At 43.7% G+C, this 21,093-nt stretch overlaps 1 protein-coding gene across 1 annotated transcript in view; it reads left to right on the forward strand.

Annotated features, from left to right (window-relative positions):
* Positions 1-203: 203 nt before the first annotated feature.
* The window catches only part of CLIC6 (chloride intracellular channel 6), a 34,396-nt gene continuing 13,506 nt past the window's right edge, over positions 204-21,093 (forward strand). The window contains exon 1 of the mRNA XM_065847319.2: positions 204-1,860. Coding sequence (XP_065703391.1) covers positions 382-1,860 — 1,479 coding nt within the window. The 5' untranslated portion in view covers positions 204-381. The remainder of the gene's footprint in view (positions 1,861-21,093) is intronic.

The following is a 21,093-nucleotide window of genomic DNA, read 5'->3' on the forward strand; positions in this document are numbered from 1 at the left end:
AGATGGCCGAGGGAAGGCCCTGGCAGCGCCTGGTGCCACCACGGTCACGCTCTTCCCCACCTCCCGTACCGCCTTCAGCCAAAATCAGTGGGGAAGAGATTTATTGCAGCGGAGAGTTCTGGGACCGTGCGAGGGGCGGCGACGGACCCACGGGAGGAGGAGCGCAGGCACCTGTGGCAGCCGTCCCCTCGCCACCCTTTCCCTTGCAGACACACACGAGCGGCCCTGGGGGCGGCTGTGCGCAGGCGCCGCCGTACCTCCCGTCGGTGCCCTGCGCTGATCCCCGGCGGCGGCGGCGGTTTCGCTGATCTCTGCTTGTCCCAGCGGCTGGACGCGCCCGCCCCGCTGCGCTCTTGGGTGGCGGCCCCGGGGGAGACCGGCATGGCGGAGAACCCGGGGCGGCCCGGCACACCGCCGCCGGAGGGGAGCGGCGTCCCACGGGAAGGAGGCGATGAGGATACGGCGGCGGCGGCGGGGGAGCCGCAGCCCAGGGTGTCCCCCGAGGGAGCGACGGAGTCCCCGAATGGGTCCCTAGCCGGCGAGGTGCCGCAGCTGAGCGGGGAGGCAGCGGCTGGGCAGGAGCCGGCAGCGGCGTCAGTGTCCCCCGGGAGCAGCTATGAGACGGGGAGCGGGTCCACCGGGAGGGAGGCGGAGACCCCGAGCGGGCCGAGCGCAGGGCAGCAGGCTCCAGCGGGGTCTGCGCAGGGAAGCGTCGACGGGGGTGGACCGGAGGACGAGGGTCTGCCAGGAAGGGAGCCGGTGTCGGCGGCCACGGGGGTGGACGCGCCCGAGGACTCCGCGCCGGCGAGGGTAGACCCCGAGGACGCGCTGGTAGCCCCGGCGGGGGCGGACCCCGAGGAGGCAGCTCCGGCGGGAACAGAACCCGAGGAGGCAGCTCCGGCGGGGACAGAACCTGAGGACGCTGCCACGGCCCCGACGGGGACGGAGCCCGAGAAGGTGGGAACGGCTCCGGCTGGGCCAGACCCCGAGGAGGTGGTGAGGGAGGCAGCCCCGGCGGAGACAGATCTTGAGGAGGCGGTGGTGACAACCCCAGCAGGGACAGGCTCCGAAGAGCCGGCGGGGACAGTCTCCGAGGAGTCTGTGGCGACAGTCCCGGTGGGGACACACCCCGAAAAGGCGGCGGAGACAGGGCCCGAGGAGGAGACGAGGAAGGAAGCCCCATCGACGACAGATCTCGAAGAGGCAGAGGCGGCAGACCTCGAAGAGGCAGAGGCGACAGGCACGACGGGGGCAGACCCCGAAGAATTGCTAAGGCAGGCAGACTCAGAGCGGAGGGACCCCGAGGAGGCTGCGGCGGCAGCTCCGGTGGTGACAGACCCTGAGGATGCGGTGCGGGTGGCATCCCTAGCAGGGACGGTCCCCGAAGAGATGGTGCGGCAGGAAGCTCCCGAGGCAACAGTCCATGAAGATGCGGTGTGCGAGGCAGCCGCAGTGGGGACAGTCCCCGAGGAGGCGGCAGCCGCGGCGGGGAGCGAGGTGGCTCCCGAGGCCCCGGGGGAAGCGGAGCTGTCGTTGCCGGCCGGAGGGGAGGCCGGCGGCGGCGGCACCGGCAGCGAGGACGGAGCGGAGGCGGCGGGGACGGAGCAGGGAGCCGTTGAGCCGGCGGTGGCAGAAGCGGGGAACGTGGCCTCGGGGACAGGGGAAGGCGGCGCGGCGGCGGCGGGGCAGCGCAGCGGGTCACCGGGCACCGAGGGCGGTGAGTGGGACGCGGCAGGTCGAAGCCTGAACGGCGTGCGGAGCCGGGCAGAGGACGAGGAGGGAGAGACGGGTTCACCGACCGCCTTGGAGGAGGAAGATGATGAGGAGAAGCAGGAACATGACATCTCCCTCTTCGTCAAGGTAGGGTGTGGGGGGCTGCTGAGGAAACCTGGGTTTGTGACCCTCACCTCCTCCAGAAGCCCAAGGCAGCTGTTGTGATGAATAGCATTTAAACCTGGCAGGCAAAAGTCCAGCCTGGCTAAGGTGATTTTGTTATTAATGCCCAGAATAAACTTGCCTCTGACTCCTCATTCTGCGGGCAGCAGGTGTGGTAGGACAGGGCTTCCCGTGAGTTGGCTGCAGGGCAGTGCTGCTCATCCCCTCTGCCCTGGGAGCTGGTGGTGCTGCTCAACCCAGAACCTAGAGAAGCACAGACTTGACCTGCAATGTGGTCTTCCTAGCAGTTTCCCCTGATGGAATCTGTGCTAAGTTACTTGAGGTTTCTCTAGATTTAAATGGAATGTGTATGCAGGGATCTCAGATTCGGTGGACTTAGGGGCCCTGCTTGTGCCCTCCTCACTGTGGAGCTAGGACCCAGGGCAGGGGTGGGAATATAACCAGCAGCATCTGCTTGGAATTGCTAGCTGTGACATGTGACACAGGGAGTTCTCAAGAGATTTTAAGATCTTCAGAATACAGTAAGAAGGACACACAGCACATCATGAGGGTTGAGGTGGAAGGAACTGGAAAATATAACTTAAAATGCAATACTGGAATTTTCCTACATGAGTTATGGTCAACATTTAGGCAATTGACACAGAGTTTGGCAAGGCTGGATTCAGAGAATCAGTAAACTGCCCAGCAGTATAGCATCCCTTGTACTTGTTCCGTTTGTGTGTGTTTGGGCAGGGAAGATTTAGGTTAGATGGAAAAGGACAAAAAAAGAGAAAAATTGTAATGGTCTCAAAACTAGTTTCTGGTCTTTTATAGTATAAAGTTTTAGAGTTTCTTTCTAGCCTGTGCCCGAACTCCCATCAAAATCAGTGGCACTTGGTGTAGAAACAGTATTCATTCACAGAGACAAAATATCACATGTGAAATTTCTTCGCATCAAAACCATCCTAAGGTGTTTTTCTTCCCTCTGACCTCTCTGGACTAAATAAAGTGTGGAGCAGGGTGGAGTAGCTGGAATTAACTGTAAAAGGTCATTGCCAACCCTCTGGGTGAGGGGAGTTAGGGCTGAAACAATGTTCATGCCTTGATTGGTGCCACTTCAGTTGCACACTGCTTTTTTCAAGGCTGAGCCTCCCTTGAAGTATGTGAAAGTTATGTGACAAAGGCTGAGGAATGCTCTGAGGCTTACAAATGCTAATGTCAGACGTGCTGGATGGTGCCATAATGGAAAGATGAATGATAGCACTGGCTGATGTTGGTGAATGTTCCCAGCCACTCCCAAGTTCAGGCAATTCCTTAGCACGCAGGCTGAGATGGATTCTGTGGTCTAGAGGTAGCTAGATGATAACACTGGAGCCAAAATCTGTAATTTTGTGTTAAACAAATACTGTTGAGCCTGACAGAGGTGACTTACAGACTTTCTGTCCCTTTGCAGGGACACTTTTGTAACTTCTTTATTCTCATTTCACGGTCTTATTTCCAGCCGGGAATGCTGGAGAGTGGCAGAGAGCTAAATTCTACCTGTGCATTATTACATGCTTTATGGAAGAACAACATGGCCAAAATTAGAGACCAGACTATAAGAGCATCTGTTGTGACACTGTAGTTCCCAAATACTGGAATTAAGCATAGGTTTTGAAAATCTTTATGAGTTAATAAAGACAGAAGAGGAACATTTTTATGATTGACTTGGCATTAGTAACTTAAGAATGCCTTGAAAATAATACACCTGCTTTTCTAATGATTTTGGTAGATAAGTATTACAAAGCTTGAATATTTTACATCACCTGGAGATTTTTAGTTAGAGATTGGCACAAGTTTCTCCAGTTTAATAGAAGGAAAATAAATTGCCTGCTGGAGTGCTTAGCATCTGCCCACTCAGCAAAAGGTTTCAGGGCCACAGTCCTGGGAAGAGAGAAGCACTTTTCTTTCGTGCTGGTGGGAGGGTTCATGCTGCTCTTGCTGTCACCTGGAGACGTGCTTGCTGTATTTCTACTCTTCTCTTGGTGGTGGGAAAAAGAGTATAAAAAAGGGGAGACTTGAAGTTCTCTGTGCTTGCTTGAAATAGGTTTTAAGAACACATGCATAATGCTGTGCTGAAATAGCTGCTGGTGTGTTTTGATGGGAAAAAGGAGAGTGGATTCCAACATGGGACAGCATGAACTCTGGCGTTTGGGGATTATTGAGTGCTTATACCTGACTGCAACATGTGGTCCACAGACACAATCCTCCTTCCTGAGCAAGTGCTAAATCTCAAGGGTTAAGGAAATGAGAAGACGATCTGAACTGAACGCAAACTTTTGGTCCCAATCTGAAACTCTTCCCTTCTCACACGTTTCTAATGCACATAACCACCCTTCGTATTCTCTGTTATATCACTGTTATATGCCTGTCTGCTAGCTCTTAGTGCTTTTGAGATGTTGACACCCACCTGTACTTTGCAAGCGCCACTGACCTCTTTCACCCTTCTGCTATGTTTCTCAGTTGTCTGTGTCTCTGCGTTGTCTGTGCCTGCATACACAGTGCTACAGATAGGAAGTCCATGCATGATTTGGTAGCACAATACAAATACAGAGAAATGTTAAAAGTAAGTCCCATAACAGGAGAAAAATCACAAGAAAATAGTAGAGTAATAGTGATTGAATGATCCTCAGTTTCCCTGCTGGGGAGCATTTTACTAGATTGGCTAACATTAAAGTACTTGGTAGCCTTTCAGTAATAATGTTTTGAGAATAACAAACAGGATCATCACCATCAGAAATAACCTTTTCAGATATAACTGTATGATGAGTGGTGTTTCTTGGTTTTACTGTTGTTGATCAAGCTTATTCTTTTTAGAGTTGTTTTTCCTCCTCTTTTTTTCCTTACTCTTTGCATTGGTTCATTGGATTTTGCATATAGGTATCCAAATATTGTGAATATCGTGTAACCTCATGCCTCCCACAGTGAGGTGGGTGGCAAAGTTCCTGCAAGCTCCACAAGCATGAGTACCAGCAGTTGTGCTTTTAAGCTGATTTGAGTTGCTATGCAGCGTTATTAAATTTGAATTCAGGCACCCAATTCAAGATCTCATACAATCTGAGATACTTTAGCACTTAGAAGGGTTAACAGCGTCTATGGGAGAAACATCCTTTAGCACCAGGAACTTGATGCTGGACAGGCTACAGGACAGTGTCTCCAAAGACAGCAGACATCTAAGTTTATGCAGCTGAACTATGCCTTTAATGAAGCTGAACTACGTAAGACTCCTTGGCTGTAAGCGCAAGACCGTATCAAAATCGCTTTGAAGGTTTCACTATGTGCTTACTTGATTTCACTTTTCCCATGAAACAAGCTGTACAAATGGTACACCATATATTTCCTTTAGATAATAATATTTGATGTTTCTGGTGTTTCAAAGTCAAATGTTTGAAAAGGTCATCCAGATACACTTTCTGATTGTTCTTTGCTAATTTAACTGAGTATATCTGACAGCTTGGGTAGGACACCTTGAGGATGTTGAAGCTTGCTACCTGGTCTAAGGTCAACGGTATAGGTAGTGGGGTTATTTGTTTGGTTTCCTGTGGCAAACCCCTCTTTTTTTTTGGTCAGAGAATACCTGTAAATGTCATAAATTTATTTTACGATTTGGATATAGCAGGACTCCCACCAAAATTAATCAGTTGATTTTATACAATTTAAACATTTATGTAGGACTTAAAAGTTTTATTTCTAAATTTAAAAAAAAACCCTCCAAGGTTACCTACCAATTAATATTACATTTTCTTAAAGATAGGAAACTTAAACATCAGATTCACAATTGCAGTGTTCATCATTCCAAAGATTTTTAGGGATAGTGATTTATCTGTAAGTGCTGAACACGTTTAGTCAACCAAACAATCCAGTTTAAGCACAAGGCCTTCTCTGAGATTGCTCATCTTCCAAAACAATTATTGCTAAGTTTCTGGGTGAAATGATTTCTAGCTGACCATGAGCCTAAGGTAATAGATTTTATCCAACAAAAAGTAATAGGCTTTATTCAGTTTTGTGACATTCTTGTTCTCCAAATCATAGGCAATTATTTTCATTCAGAGAGCTGTTTCATTCCTACCAGGGACCAAGGTTGCTTTACTGGTACATAATTTCCTTGCACTATTTCTGAAATGTGCTTGACTGACTTGACATACTTGGAGCGGTGCTGCACTATCAAAACTGCTGATAAACAAGAAAGTTAAAGTCTTGCTGTGAGTAGAGCATGGGAATAACAGATGCTTTCATCTGTGCCTCCAAACACCACAGTAAACATATCCAACTGAAATAGTAATGTGTATTTAGAGCACAAAAAAGAATCTCCTTTTTTGATGTGAAGAACCTGTGAAGAATCTTTGTTTTATGTGTAACTTGCATTTGAAGTACAAATGGACTGTTCTCAAACTGAACTTCTGGGCTTTGAGTGCTGTATGGAAGAAGTTCATGGAGAGCAGGAACTCAGATCCTGCAGACACCTGCTAGCTTGTATGCCCATTCAGTGGACTCTGTCCTGTACTTGATGCTTGATGTAAACATATACAATATAATCACTGAGTAGGCATTTGTGCTTAAGATCTCGATTTTTGCTCATTGGTGCAATCATTCAGTCTGTAAATCTGTTAGGTGTGTATGGTTCATAAGGAAAGTAACTGACATTTTGTATCAAAATGAAAGTAGACAGGTGTTTACTGTCCTTTTTTAGTGTAGATTCATCCAGGAACCCAGTATTTAGATGACCTCAGGAGGGTGAAGTAAGGACTTGTATGTGTGGAGTTACGCTGGCTTCCTATTTATGGATTAAAAGAGGTTTAGGGGGAAGTTTAGTTACTGGATATTTAACTAAGCAAAGGGAACTACCCTAATCTTGCCAGAGGTGAGCGCGTTGGATTTGCGCAATGCTACAGAAGGACAAATTGCTCTGGAACGCACAGTGGAAGCATTTGGTATGGTTTGGGCAATGTAGGAAACAGCTTCTCTTTTCCTTCTTTCACCGCATCCCTATTAGTACTGCTGCATTTCAGTTTACACTATGTGTTCCCTGAAGAACACATCTGCTCCTTTCTCTTCACTCTCTGTTTTTCTTCTTGAGCTGCATTTCATGTACCTTCTTCAAAAGTAGGAACTTTTCTCAGGTGCCCCATTGCTGCCTCTGTAATCTTGTCATTTTTTTACATCTTGTTCCCCTCCACTGTTCTTTCTCATATTGTTTTACAGCTGGCTATGAGACCTGTTTGCTTTTATAACCGAGTAGTTACAAAAGTTACCCCAGAACAGGGCAAAAATCATTCAGGAGAAAGCCTCTCCCTTGGAGCAGAGCATCAAGCACCGCATAGGCTAGATCTGCTGAAACCAGAATCAAGCTGAAGCTGGCTGGGACTGAGCTCTGTGGGGCTGCCCAGCAACACCAGCATAGCCCCACTTTTCTGGCTACTGTTCAATTAGCTGTTTGTGTGGTCATTTTGGTTTTTTGACTACATACAGCTGTACAAAAAGTAATGAATCAGCAGAGGTGTGTTTGTTCGAAGACATTTTGTGGTTCTGTTCCCTGTCTTGTCGTACAAAGCAGGAAGCTGGCTCCCTTTTCATGGGTATTTGCGCTTTCTCACTACTTTTGTTTTTCCATCTGGAATATGGCAATTTCAGGTTCCCTAATGCCGCTTAAGAGGAACTGGCATTACAAATTCCTTTCATACCTCTTCAGGTTATTTTGTGTGCCGGCTGCACCTGCAGCAGTTTTTCTGGGAGCTGAATATGCTTCCAGCAGCCTCCAATAAAACTGTGCTTGGGAGACTTTGATTTAAATGCAATGATATCGATCGTTTTCTTTTTTTTTTTTTTCTATGAAAGCTATGCAAATTTTTTGAATGTGCAATCTTTTTCATTTTTTCATGCTTTCCTTTATGGCCATTCTGGTTGTCACCTTTTTAGAGCTTTTTTAGTCTGCTAAAAAGGAAAAAGGTTCCTTGGAGCCGCTGATTAAAGAATAGCTTTGCAAACTACATTAAAATTGGTTTTACCACTTTGCTCTGGAGGGGTGCTTAATGGAGCAGTAGCGTGCTGTTTATACCAGCGTCAGTTCTGACACCTGAGAGTCCAAGTCCTGTTCCAGAAAGACAGAAAAGAACAGATAGTCAAAAGTGATCAGAAATAGGAAATTGCTTTTTTTTTTTGGTATGATTTAGTCATACTGTTTGAAGTAATATTTTTGTCTGTTCTTTGGAAGTCCTAGAACTGCATGTACACATGATATCATACAAGCCATAGGCATCTGTTTATACTCACTGTGAATGTAGATCTCCGCTGTTTGCAGATGTGTTTTAGGGAAAACCAGTTCTGAAATAAACATCTTCAAAGCTGCGTTCCTAGACCTTTTCCTATTTTTATTTACTCTCAGTACACTGCTTCAATAAAGCACCTCACCATGTGTTTTACTTTAAGCATAAGCTTAAAGTCACGTGCTATTTAAGACCTTCGCTGAACAGGGGACACTTTCCTGACTTGGTCCTAGGAAACGTCCTGTATTTCTTGCTGGCTGAAATCAGCAGAAACTTATGATGAAATCAGCCTGCTGCCCAAAATTCAATGGTATTGCCTCTGGTCCTTGGCTTCTGTCTTAATTAAAAGGCTGATCTTACCTGTGATCATCACAGACCAGAGGCAAGGATGGAAGTTTTCCTTGTCTGCTTTCTGCCTTCAGTTTCTGGCTGTCTGAAGTGAACCTTCAGTTCATAAATCCTGTTGGAGAGCTGCAGCCTTCTTCAGAAACATTGATGATTGCTGCACAAGGCAATTGTAATGCAGCTGTGCCTGGGAATTTTCATGCTGTCCATCTGTTTAATTTGAGGCTTGATTCATGTTTGTACATAAATGAATAACAAACCAGTCTACAGGATTCATGGCATTCGCAAATATAAAACATTAGAGTGTCGTGAATGATTTTCAGGGTGAGGGGAGGAAAGTGATTTGGCCAATTACTTGAAAAATATAACTATACTCAAGTTATTAGTGAACTCAGGTGAAATTTTGCAAGTGGTCTTCATTAAACAAAAATTAAGATTTTTTTTGGGGGGGGAAATTACCTGTCAGTGTTAGGTCTAGATTCATTCATTCACAAGGAATTTAGGCACAGTTGCCGAAATGGAGAAGGCAGCAGTAGCTGCGTTGTTAGCCCTGTACTTAGGACACTGATGTGGGATGTAGGTGATGGAGGTTCTGATGTTACCTGGAGTCTAAGCGGAAGATTAATGTGCATCTCTTGCCCAAGCCAGTGCCATAGACACAGAGTTGTTCCTGGTCTCTCTTTGACACCATCAGCATTTATTAAGGACCCACAAAGCGGGGCAGCATCAGAAAGATCAAATGCAAGGAGCCAGGAATATTCAGCACAGTTAGGCTTATTTGCTGCTATTTCCTTATGTAGCAATATATAGGTTTTAAATGGTATTCCATAGCCTCTGATTCCTACTAGTTTTGGCATTGCTTGTGGAATAAGATAACGTGTTTCCCACATCCTTTGAGAAAGCAGAATGTGGCAGGCACTAAAAAAGATGAAAGTATTGTGTCACTTTCCTGGCATGGGTGTTATAAATCATTCCCAGTCCACTTGAGAATCTGAATTTTGGTTTTATTAGCAACCCTAATAGTAAAAATAGACTAATTTATGTTGATTAAAAAAATCTAATTCTATTTATTTGATATCTTTAATAGTAAACTAATGTTTTCTTCTGTGTCTTCTTCCATTTAAAATCATTTCTTTCCAGCACTTTGCTGCCTTGTTGGCAGGAAAGGGATTAGGCAGCCTTGTGATCACTTAACTTCCACAAACAATTCTGCCTTTTTGGGCTCTTCACCTCGATGGGTATCAGCCAGGGTTAGCCATCACAAGGACTCTCCATTTCAGCCTTTCTTACAGTCTTGTGCTCTTCATTGTATGGATCCATGCAAAGTCATATTTATGGCTATTTTTTAGAAGTTAAATTATTGTAACGCAGAAGTGATAATGGGAATTATTAATATGAGTGCACTTTTTTATGATGCTTATCTCAGGTAAAGTCACTTTGAATTGGCAGCTGTATGCTTTTTATTATAGCAAGAGACAGGCCTTTCCTCTTCGATACAGCAAAGGGAGTAAGGTAGTGAAAGGAAATACACATATTTTATGGAAGGGGAAGTGAAGCATGGAGACTTAACTCCTATGCCATTGCTGACTCTATTCGGTGTGTCTCCCTTAAAGAGGTCCTACTGCTTCTTTTAAAAAGTAAGATATTTCATGGACCCCTGACTCTGCCCAAGGAGTGTAAGTAAATGCCATGTGAAGGTTACATGATTATTTTCTTGCTCAGATAATAAAAAGTCACACTGTGATAAACACTTGTATGCATTTCCATTTCCAATATCTGATTATTTACTGAGAAAAGCCTGAACTCGTGGAGTGACTCCGTTCCAATTGCTTTCAGTAGCACCCACCTTGTCAGCTCTAAAGGAAAGTGTTTCAATTCCGTCATAAAAAACATTTAGCTTCTCAAAAGCAAACAGCAGCAGCTTGTACAGCCTGCCACCGACACCGCTGTCAGTCAGAAGCTTTACCCAGCGGGGGGGGGTCCCCTTCCCTGGGAGAGGGGACTCCCACCCTGGCCAGCTGTGGGATGTGCCATGTGCAAGGAGATGGGTGGTTGTTGTGAAGCCTCACAGACAGGCAGAGGTGCAAAGGGAATATTTCCCATATTTTTTTTTTCCTCTCCACATGCATAAATTTCAGCATGTATTTGAATATTCAAAATAGACTAGGAATATAATTGTTACAAAGTAAATTAAAGCAGGGCTAGAGTCACAAGTGCGTGCTCTTTCCCAGGTTATTCAGATGGCATAGTTACAAAGAAGTTAAACATTTACTCAGATTTCAGAAAATTCTCGGTTTATGTCTTGGAGAATCATTGACATTTGCCTGGTAGCCATTTTTGAAATTGCTTTTAAAAGCTGTTATAGAACCTGAGCATTTTTTAGAAAATCTAATTTCTTTCCTTGATGGTGGCAGATGAAACTCAAACCAGGATCCAAATATACCCTAAAGACTTAAAAATTTTGGGGTGTGTGCTGCCTACAGAAATGAACATGCTACTGATCCCCTTGGCAAAACCATCAGCCTCTTTTTGCCAGGAGCACCGCAGGGGCTGGGGGATTCCTAGGGACTGGGACCTTAGGGATGGTCCTTGTGTTGAGGATTATCTGTTTTATAGCTGTAAATACTGGAGCTGTTTGGTTCGCAGTATGATTAATGCATTATATCTTTATTTAAAAACTGTATTTTAATTAGCAATACTGTGTTTCTTAGGGTTTCCTGAAGCTTGTGAATGGAAGTGAGGTGGTGGGGAGAGCAGGATTAATTGCCTAGAATTTAAATTTGCACCAGGAAAGGAATAGAGTCCAGCCCCTTCTCTGTCAAGCTAATGAGTTTTTGCTTGTATTTGTACCCAGTTTTTAACTGCTCTTTCAGGACACGTTATTGCCAGCTCCCACTGGAGCTGACAGGTTTTTTATTTAATATTTTACATGGTCATTTGAATTATTTTCTACTTAGACCAAAATATCACATTTGTTACAGGGGAAAAAACACCACAAAGCAAATATATTCATCTTTCACAATCACCTCTTGATTTAAATGCCCAAATTTGCAAATCATTTTCTCAGTCACTTCACCAAACCTTTGATGACCTACTCCCTGAAGCTGGATAAAATAGCGTACTTATTTAGGTATTTATTTATTTACTTATTCATTTACAACACCAATCACAGACATTTTATATGTGTGTATAGTTTTTGCATTTAGATTGAAACAGCACGGCTGTGTGTCACAGGTTAAGTATCATATGGTGAAGTGTAAAACAGGATGTGTCATTGAAATACCAGTTAATCTGTTTTTCCCAGACCTATAATGTGTTCAAGAATATAATGCTCTTTTGTTGAAGTAATTCCCTGTAGGAATTTAAAAAGGATATAAGATTTTTGTCTCCATGTAGAATGTTCAGCTGGCATCTTGCCATGTTATTAAATACGGATTAGAAATAGCATTGAGGTATTTAAACATAATTCTTGTAACAGGATAAATAGCTAATAGCATTTGGTTTGCTGCTTGTGTGCTTGTGACCTGGTAATGTTCCCATTAATACAAACACAGACGGCACGAACTCTGTAGGCAGAATTTACAGCAGAAGGAAATTTGTTTTTTGAATTAGTTGGTATAAGATTAGGCCGGTGATCTGTAACTGGGCAGCATTTCCCAGCTCTGGTGTTTAGTTAAAAGGCTCTCAGTTTTCTTAGACTAGTGGTCGGTTTTTGAAAATTGTCTTGAATCTTAAAATTGAAGAGTGAATAAGGATTAGGGGAAGTGATCTTTTTGAGGGCTGTGTATTTTTATTCATTAGTTCGCATGTTGGCTTGTTTCTAGTGTAGTTAAAGTGGATGATGGCATTTTCCTCTCCTCACTTCAGGGGGGAGCAGAACGAGGGCACCTCTGCAGCCGTTCCCCTCTGCCTCTGTTTAAAACCTCTTCTGAATAAACTGCTTGACTTTTTTTTTTTAATTTTTTTTTTTTTATTTTTTTACAAGCAATGGAGATTTTGTCACATCTCTTGTTGAAATAAAATAGCTTCTGTTTTGGAGGGATGGCAATGATTGCTTACATTGCATTGAAAAGTCACCATCACTATGTGTGAGTAATACACATATAATTCATTATCATCATCATTATCTTCATGTACTAAAAAAGCAAACAAATAGTGATGACTGAAAGTAATGCTATTCTGAGTGAGACATAAAACAAGTATAATTCATACAACAGTTATTTGTGTAGAACAACATCCCTGAATTTGGCAAGATTAATTTAAACCCTATTGAACTGTAGATGATGTTTTTCAGCCTTCACTAGCCACATGATAATTTTCCCGTTTATTTTTACATTTAATTTTCCTTGCCTCTGTTCTCCCTGCTGTGCACAGTTCCTGGAAGCTTGCTTGTCACTGTCTTCCAAGTAAGCCTTGTAAAATGAGAGATAAATAAGTAATAATGCATTGATAATTATGATAGGATAAAGTACTATTTGTTGAAATAGTTTTCCAGGCTGTTTTAGGAAAAGAGTAAACTGTCTCAAAGGGTTACTGTATTCATGTGTTGTTGCTGGGGGCTCGACATCTAACAAACAGCAGAAAGGATGTTTATTTTGCCTTAAATCATTTAGTATCTGGCCAAGAGACGGCTGTGCATGATTGCTGCACCAAGACCTGGAGATGGAAACCTGGGAAAATGCTGAATTTTGCCCAGCTCTTGCCCAGGGCTTGCTGGCCCCTGTCCCTTAGTGCCTGGCTGCACGATTTGGGGCACAGGAAGTACTGCAAGCCAGTTCCTGGGTGAGCAGCCCTGAGCAGCTGGAGCATGAGGTGAAGATCTCCTGTCCAAGCTGAAGCAGCCCCAGAGAAACCTCTTTCTGCTACCCCTCAAATGCTGGTGCTGCCACGGGAGCATCTGATTTCCCTTTCACCTTCCACATAGCACGGGGTGAGAGAGATCTGCTTGTGCAAGGAGTCTCCTTCAGACAGCTCTGCTTGGGATGGCCAAGCCTTGTTACTCAAAATATTTATGAATTATTTAAGCAACTTATTATTGAATTTGCAAAGGAGTGGATTACTGATTGCTTATTGCTTTTGCTTTATAACCACATGCTTATTGTGCTGTGGATGGCCAGGTAGCTAGATGCAAGCATCCTCTGCGTTTAATTATTTGCCTTCCCGTCATGAGAAGCACCAATGGTTTCACTCTGAAACCAGGCTCAGCACCATCCCAGGTTATGCTAAATACTACAGCTGCCATAGTGGCTTTACTTGCAGACCTGCTATAGGTAGCTATAAGATATCTGAGGAAATAGACCTGTAATTTGCATTTTTCCTTTGTAATTTCATTTTATTTTAGCCATTTTTTGAAGAGCAGCTGTTGACTGCCTTTAACTGCTCTGTAGAGAGCCACAGCTATAGCTGTAAATACCTGTGACAGTGTTAAGGGCCTGGTCCAATGCTAGCAACAGCAGCATGTGTAAAATGGCAGAATTGGCTTGTTTTTTTTTTTTTTAAGAATTCATACACACATTAGTTTAATCTTTAATCTCTTTAATGTAAATGAAATTGAATATTAGTAAAACTGCAGCCTCTGTAAACGTAGTACAAGATACTGCACCTTTCAGTTTTCATCTGCATTATCTTGTGTCAGAACTGGAAGAGCAGGGTGCAGGCAGACCCACTGCTCAGTAGATGTACTGGGCAGACTGTGATATCAAAATCAAAATTAAACATGTATTTCATCTAAGTAAAGAGAGAGTTTGGTTGTTTTGTTTCTCATTATTTATAGAGTAACTGGACAAAGGTAGAAAGTTCATTGCTACAAAGTTGCTTCTTAATGAAGGAAAATGTCTTCCTATGCATCAAAAGCATTTAATTACTTACTAGGTAATTAAGTTAATTTCAGCAATAATTAGTTACCCAGCAGATCATGAATAAATAAATAATGCAGTGAAAGTTAGAATAAAGGAGGCTTTCTCTGCTCTGAAATGGCTGCTGGCATGTGAGGCAGGTAGAGAACTGAAACCAGAGGAAATTACAGTTTTAGACTTTTCCCTTCTGTCATCTGAGATGATTAGAATTTCCAGATGTATATAACCCCTTTAAGATGTGACCACTGTTCACTACATAAAAACAGGGTTGAGGGAAATACCCCCTAAAGAAACTCCCAGCACACTGTTAATCCCTCGACATGAATGGAGGACCAAGAGCATTCAAAGAACCATTTCTAGCAAAGAGCCTTACTGAGTATCTGATTTATGAAATCTAATGAAACAAAATATTGATAGCAAGTTAATGCAAATACTTCATGAAAGAAAGTATAGTATAATTTCAGAAACCTAACAAAATGAGAAAAGTCTAAATAATGAAATTGTTAGAAGATGTTATGAAATGGTAATAGGTGCCCAGTCCAGGAGACTTAAATCTTGCCCAAGCTTCAGATGTTAAAGTGTGAGGTAGCAAGGTTTTGTTGTTTCTGCAGGTGGGAGCTCAGCCTGGACCCACATTCAGTGCCAGAAGAGCCCTGGTCCAGGACACAGCACATCTTTTATTACCAGTAATAATACCTAGATAACTGATAATCACATAACAACTAATGTACAGATGCATCATTAAAAACACGTTAGGGAAGTAGAAGGGTATTTCTAAATTGTCGTGCTATTTGTAGGTAGACTCAGCCTTTATCCTACTCCTTGTAATCTGTGGTCACACAAAAACCACTTTAATGGTGTTCTGTGTTCAGTTGAAGCTGTGCAAATGAAAAGTTAATTCCTTTTATCACTTCGCACTTACACTTGCTTCCTTTCATTCTCTTTCCCTTGGCATCTCTTTTTGGCCTAGCCTTGGCTAAAAGCCTTAATCTACACAGTGTTTTATAAAAAGACTTCCAAAAATCGTTTGGTATCCCCACTAATGATCTAGATACAAGTTTTCTTTTTAAGTTAGAAGCAATTTGTTCATTCTGTATTTGTACAGTACTTAATTTATAGGACCTAGGTGCTACTATAAAGGCCTACATTTCCCCATGTCCACGAGACAAAAAGGAAAACTGGACTAAGAAATCCTCCTGTCTGTGGATCCCAGCCACATCTTTTCCATGTATTTGTCCTTGCATCAATTTGGCAGCTGCTGTGTGCCCTGTAGTTCCACATCCTGACAGCACTTTACGGCAGGACTCCTAAGAAATCCTCTTTGTAGCCTGTTTGGTGGATGGGCATTAACAACTGATGGGTACAAACAACTGCTGATGGGTTTCAGCAGTTGAACTGGTTCTTTGTCAAGAGGACTGACTACCTACATGCTGTGCCCAGCAGCGGCCAGCCCCAAGCGCCCAGAGCAGCCTCCTGGTGTCTGGTCCAGGCACTCAGCGACTTAGACCTGTCTGAAAGTTACCACTCCTTATCACCAACCTTTTGGTGACTCATAATCTTCCAGGTGTGCTCATCTTTGAATCAACATCCCGCCCTTTGATGGTTTTACAGGTAGGAGACTTGCTCCCTCTCCATTGCTGCTGTTGTTCTGCTAGATGGCATTCTGGTACCATCTACACCTGTACCTGGTTTTGATGATTATCCACAATCAGGCCAGCTAGGAGCTGAGATACCTCCTGAGGTCTGTATTAGGCCTGAGCTGCTTGGGTGTGCTCACTGTGAGGGTGCACTAGCTGCAGCCATCCGGGGTTCCTTTTGGATCCTGCAGCTGTCTCAAGGCTTGTGTCCCATTGCAGCTGAGACTCTGTTGCCATTTGCCATTGCTGTGTGAAGCTGCTAGGCTGAGAAGAGTGAGGTTTTTTTTTCAGTTGCCATCCCTGGGATCCTTGCATTGCTCCTTATCTTCTGTAAGTTGAGCAGTTGCACTTGGCCAGTGCATGAATATTAGCCTGTATTAGCATGTGTCCATTCCTAGCTGTAAGCATGCATCAAATATACAGTGTCAGCACTTCGATTTCTAGTGATTTTCTCACGCCACTTTAAATAAAATGCCATTTTGTGCTAACTTCTCTCATTTTCATTTTCATCTTAGTAGCACTTGACTGAGTTAGATTTAATCTTTCATGAAGGTGAAGGAACAGATTTTTGCAGAGACATCTTCAGGATCACCTACAGTGTCTTGTACTGTAGCTTGAGTGCTGCCCTGCCTTCATGGAAGTGCTAAATTTGTTGTAACCTAGGCAACTTTGCCTTTTCCCTACAGCCCCATCAGAGCATTGGGTCAGATACACTGTGAATAACACATTCTGTTGTTTGTTGTTTTGTTTTGTTTTCAGCAGTTATCTCTAGCTGATAAGTAGTCTCCAATGGTGGTATTCAGCTCATTTAAGTTAAATTAGATGCCTAAACTTTATAGGGCTATTTAGGGTTATACTCAGAGTAAGCAGCGCTACCAGAGAGCATGTCATCCCCAGTGGGTGGGTAGATGAGACAGGTAATATAATAGAGTAGCTCTCTATATATCTTTGCTGACCAGAGACCTCTTTTTCCTGGATGACTCTTTATGAGGTGACATCCAGCTTCAGCTTGTAACATAACAGTTTGTACCCATTTTTATCACCTTTACGTTATCCCAGCATGCAGGCTTATCAGTTTGTGAGGTACTCAGTCTGTTCCAAAAAGCGCTGGTGGTGCTGCTGCTGTTCCCGTCTCCTGGGTTGTGGACTCCATCTGCAGGTTTGTTTTTTGTCATCAGATATTTCTCCAGCATCTCTTAGAAACTCACCATTATGTTTTTGCTGAAATGCCAGACAGGACCTCTGAGGTTCCCTCCTGGACCATTTTCACTTTTATGAGAGGGAGAACAAGAACAGGAAAGCTGACTTGCCTGGTGGTTTGAACCACTTCCAGCTACCTTGGTGCTCTAGAAGTCATGTGCTTTTTACTTAATCTCATTCTGTTCTGTGCAGTGGGACTCTGTGCACTGCTGCCTCTCCCTGTCGCACACAGTATCCATTGACCCAGCTGGAGACAGCTCCATGTTTACATAACAAAATCGGTATCTTCCCTCTGAGGTAGGTCATGGTCAAGCCGAGTGCACACAAATTGAGTTGTAGGCTCCTCCTCCAGCTTTCTTTCATGCAGTTCTGCCTTCACCTGAATTCAGGTTTTGCGCAGCATGCTGATCTGGGCACCTACCCTTTTTAATCCTTCCTCTTCTCAGAGCACCTTGATTTGCATCATTCTGATGTAAAGTCCATTGTCACTTTGTTTTGTCATTTCTCCTCCCCTGCTGAGGGCACAGGACTTACAATTAAAGTCTGCTTTATTCTGACAGCAAAAGTAAATCCGCTTGATCAAACATAACTAGCTGCATTTCATTTTGTCATTCAAGAGGATATTTAGAAGATAAAAAACTTAAAGGAACTGTCCTTCTATTTGCAGCTGGTGAGCCAACTTGGTTGTTTAAAAGTTACAGGCTGATTGTGACTTGAAAGAGAGGAGAAAGGAGAGGAAGTGGAAGACATCCCAAGGCCCCAGGGTCTATGTCTCAGCTGACTGTCCAGATTACTAACTTTGCGTGCCCTGTAAGATCTATTGTGACGTGTCGTTATGGTTTAGTTTGGACAAGTGGTCATGTGGATCCTTTAAGTCTTGCATTAAATGATCTTTGTACTGAGATCATATCCAGAACCACCCAAACACATGGTCTGGGGGACTGTATAGAGTGAGAACTTGTCTATGCTTTAGCTGAGGGCTGCAGCTATGATAGTCTTTGCAGCCCTAACTTGTTCCTTTTTATGTAGGGGGTGGTGAGTGGAGAAGGGGAGTCCTCAATACAGGAAAGGCATGGACCTGTTGGAGAGTGTCCAGAGGAGGCCACAAAAACAATCAGAGGGCTGGAACACCTCTCCTATGAAGACAGCCTGAGACAATTAGGGTTGTTCGGCCTGGAGAAGCGAAGGCTCCGGGGAGAGCTTATTGCAGCCTTTCAGTTCTTAAAAGGGGCCTGTAAGAAAGATGGGGACAGACTTTTTAGCAGGGCCTGTTGTGATAGCACAAAGGGGATGGTTTTAAACTAAAGGAAGGAGATTCAGGCCAGACATGAGGAAGAAGTTTTTTCCAATGAGGGTGGTGAAACACTGGAACAGGTTGCCCAGAGAGGTGGTGGATGGCCCATCCCTGGAGACATTCAAGGCCGGGCTGGATGGGTCTCTGAGCAACCTGATCTAGTTGAAGATGTCCCTGCTCATTGCAGGAGGTTGGACTAGATGACCTTTGAAGGTCCCTTCTAGCCAAAACTATTCTATGATTCTGTGACTCCTGATCACGTGGGAAAGACCCATGCTTCCTACAGGGGTGGAGTTCACCATAGATGCTCTTCTGAATGAAGATTCAACTACTCAAGTACTACAAGCTGTTTGTATTGGAAGGAAAGCACTCAAGATTTGTCACCAGTTGCATCTGAATCAGTGGAAGCAGAACTCCAGGGCTTTACAAGTGACATTGTAGGAGAAGACAGTGAAAGTCAAACCACCCCTTCATTCTTTAGAGAAAACATTAGTATACTTGCTCCCTCCTTCCTCTACATGCTTTTTTGTCTTAGCACCTTAAAAGAGAAAGACGCTATTTTTAGCAGAATGCTTGTAGTTACATTTACTGTAGCCTCCTTAACCTGAAACCTTAATTAGGGCTTTGGACAAAAAGTCTGTTACTGACCTTGCGTATTTGAAGTTGTAATCCTTTAAGTATGTTTGTTGTTCTCTGAGCCCTGTGATGCCATTCAAGATAAAAGGTAGATGTTATTAATATTTCTAAACATAAAATAAGATACATTTCTTTTTAAACCAAAAATCCTTATGGGACATTTTTAATATCAAGATGCTTATTTTGCTCTTAAGAAAGAAAGGAGAAGCTGAAATTAATATTTTACTCAAAGAAGTGTCCAATTACTGTTTAACACAGCTTTCTCATTGAACTTCACTATTCAGAATGTCACATACAGCAAGAGTCTACCCTGGCAAATACCAAAACTACAGTTTATGTGCAGGAATCTCAACTACTAGCCACATTTTAAAAATGAATATTTCTACTATTTGGCAGAGAAATTAAAATGCAGGTAGAAACATCTGTTTTAAGTGCTGGATATTAGTGGATAAGCAGAGCTACATGACTGTTTAAAAGTATTGGAATAACTATCTGCAGAATTTTTACTTTGCCCATTAAAGTGTATTTTAAATTACAGAGGCTTTATTGTAAAACTTACGTGGAAGTGCAATTTCAGCATCTGGAGCTCTCAAGAGTGCTGTTAACGAAATGCAAGGCATCTTGCTGCAGACATGTCCCCGAGGCAGAACCTCTCATGATGAGTTGTGCTAATGTCTGATGCTGCCACTGCTCACGGCTCCCAGAGCAGAAGTCAAGATTTCCACTTCAAGTCCAGTAGGTGGCATCAAAAGAGTTCTCTAAAATTCAGCATTTGGGTGTTTGTGCCCTAGCCGTAGGCCACAGAATGAACACGGTGCTTAGATAGAGAAAAATTCAGGTAGTCTGTCTCTTCCTCGCGAAAAGCTTTGGTCTGAACATGATCTGACCCAAATGACATGCCTGTGGTGCTTCTGAGCCTAGCACAGATTATCAGATGTTATTAAGTGCATTATAGCTGCTTTCAGCTAACCAAAATGACTTGTAACTATTTTTATTCCATTTGTAATAAAAATAATATTGCCAATTTTGCTTTGTTTTTCAGTGTTGTGATACTATAGGAATCTGCTTGAACACTGTAGCGGGTGTCAAGAATGTAAAATGCACTTTGTATCCTCGAGGAGTAGATGGTACTATTTTAAAACTAAAATAGTCTATCTGTCACAGCACACTAACAGAACATGTTTATGTCTAGAAAATAGTTACTTTCTAGTGTAGCAAGCTATGCTGCAGTCAAACTCTCGTGCCTCTCAGAACCTACTGCTGTTGCTGAAGGATGTCTTTGCTCAGGTAGGAGTGTGGGAGTGCAGCCATTCCACTTCCCTCTGTCTTTCTGTCTGTCGTCTTAAAAAACACTTAAAAAAAAATGTCTTGGGCACTTCATGGTAAACCAGAGGGCAGTGGGATTTCCTCTGAGCGGTCAGGAGGAGAGGGCAGGCACAGGGAGCTCTCCTCCCCTTTTCTCCCTGGCCATCCTGCAGCCCCATTCAATGGCTGTGGGCAGCAGTGCAGCGAGGCAGGAGGGAGAAGCTGTCTGCCAAACAGGGGCTTTCCTTGCCCTGATGGTACTTGTGTGGAGCCGGTGGTAGCTACTCATATCAGCTACTGCCATCAGGCTGGTGCTGCAGGGCTTAGTTAAGGGCTAGAGTTGATGCTAGGAATGCAGTGGGCTTGGTTAAATCCGTGCCAGTGCAGAACAAATGAGTCTGTAGAAGGAATTAAAGGAAAATAACTGTTGGTCTTGAAAGCTGCACCCAACCTTAAAGTTCCTTCCCACAGGTGGCCCAAGCTTGTGAACTCTTGTAGTTTTCCAGGCAGTAGTTTTGAGATGATTGCTGTGGTTCCTGTTCTTTGACAGGAGATCAAATGCGCTGTGAAAAAGGAGAGGGGAGCTCTTGGTGTGGTATGAGAAGGAAGAGCACACAAAAAGTACCTGATAGCTGAGGATTGAA

The sequence above is a fragment of the Patagioenas fasciata genome, chromosome 1 (genome assembly GCF_037038585.1).
Source record: "Patagioenas fasciata isolate bPatFas1 chromosome 1, bPatFas1.hap1, whole genome shotgun sequence".
NCBI classification, from domain to species: Eukaryota; Metazoa; Chordata; class Aves; order Columbiformes; family Columbidae; genus Patagioenas; species Patagioenas fasciata.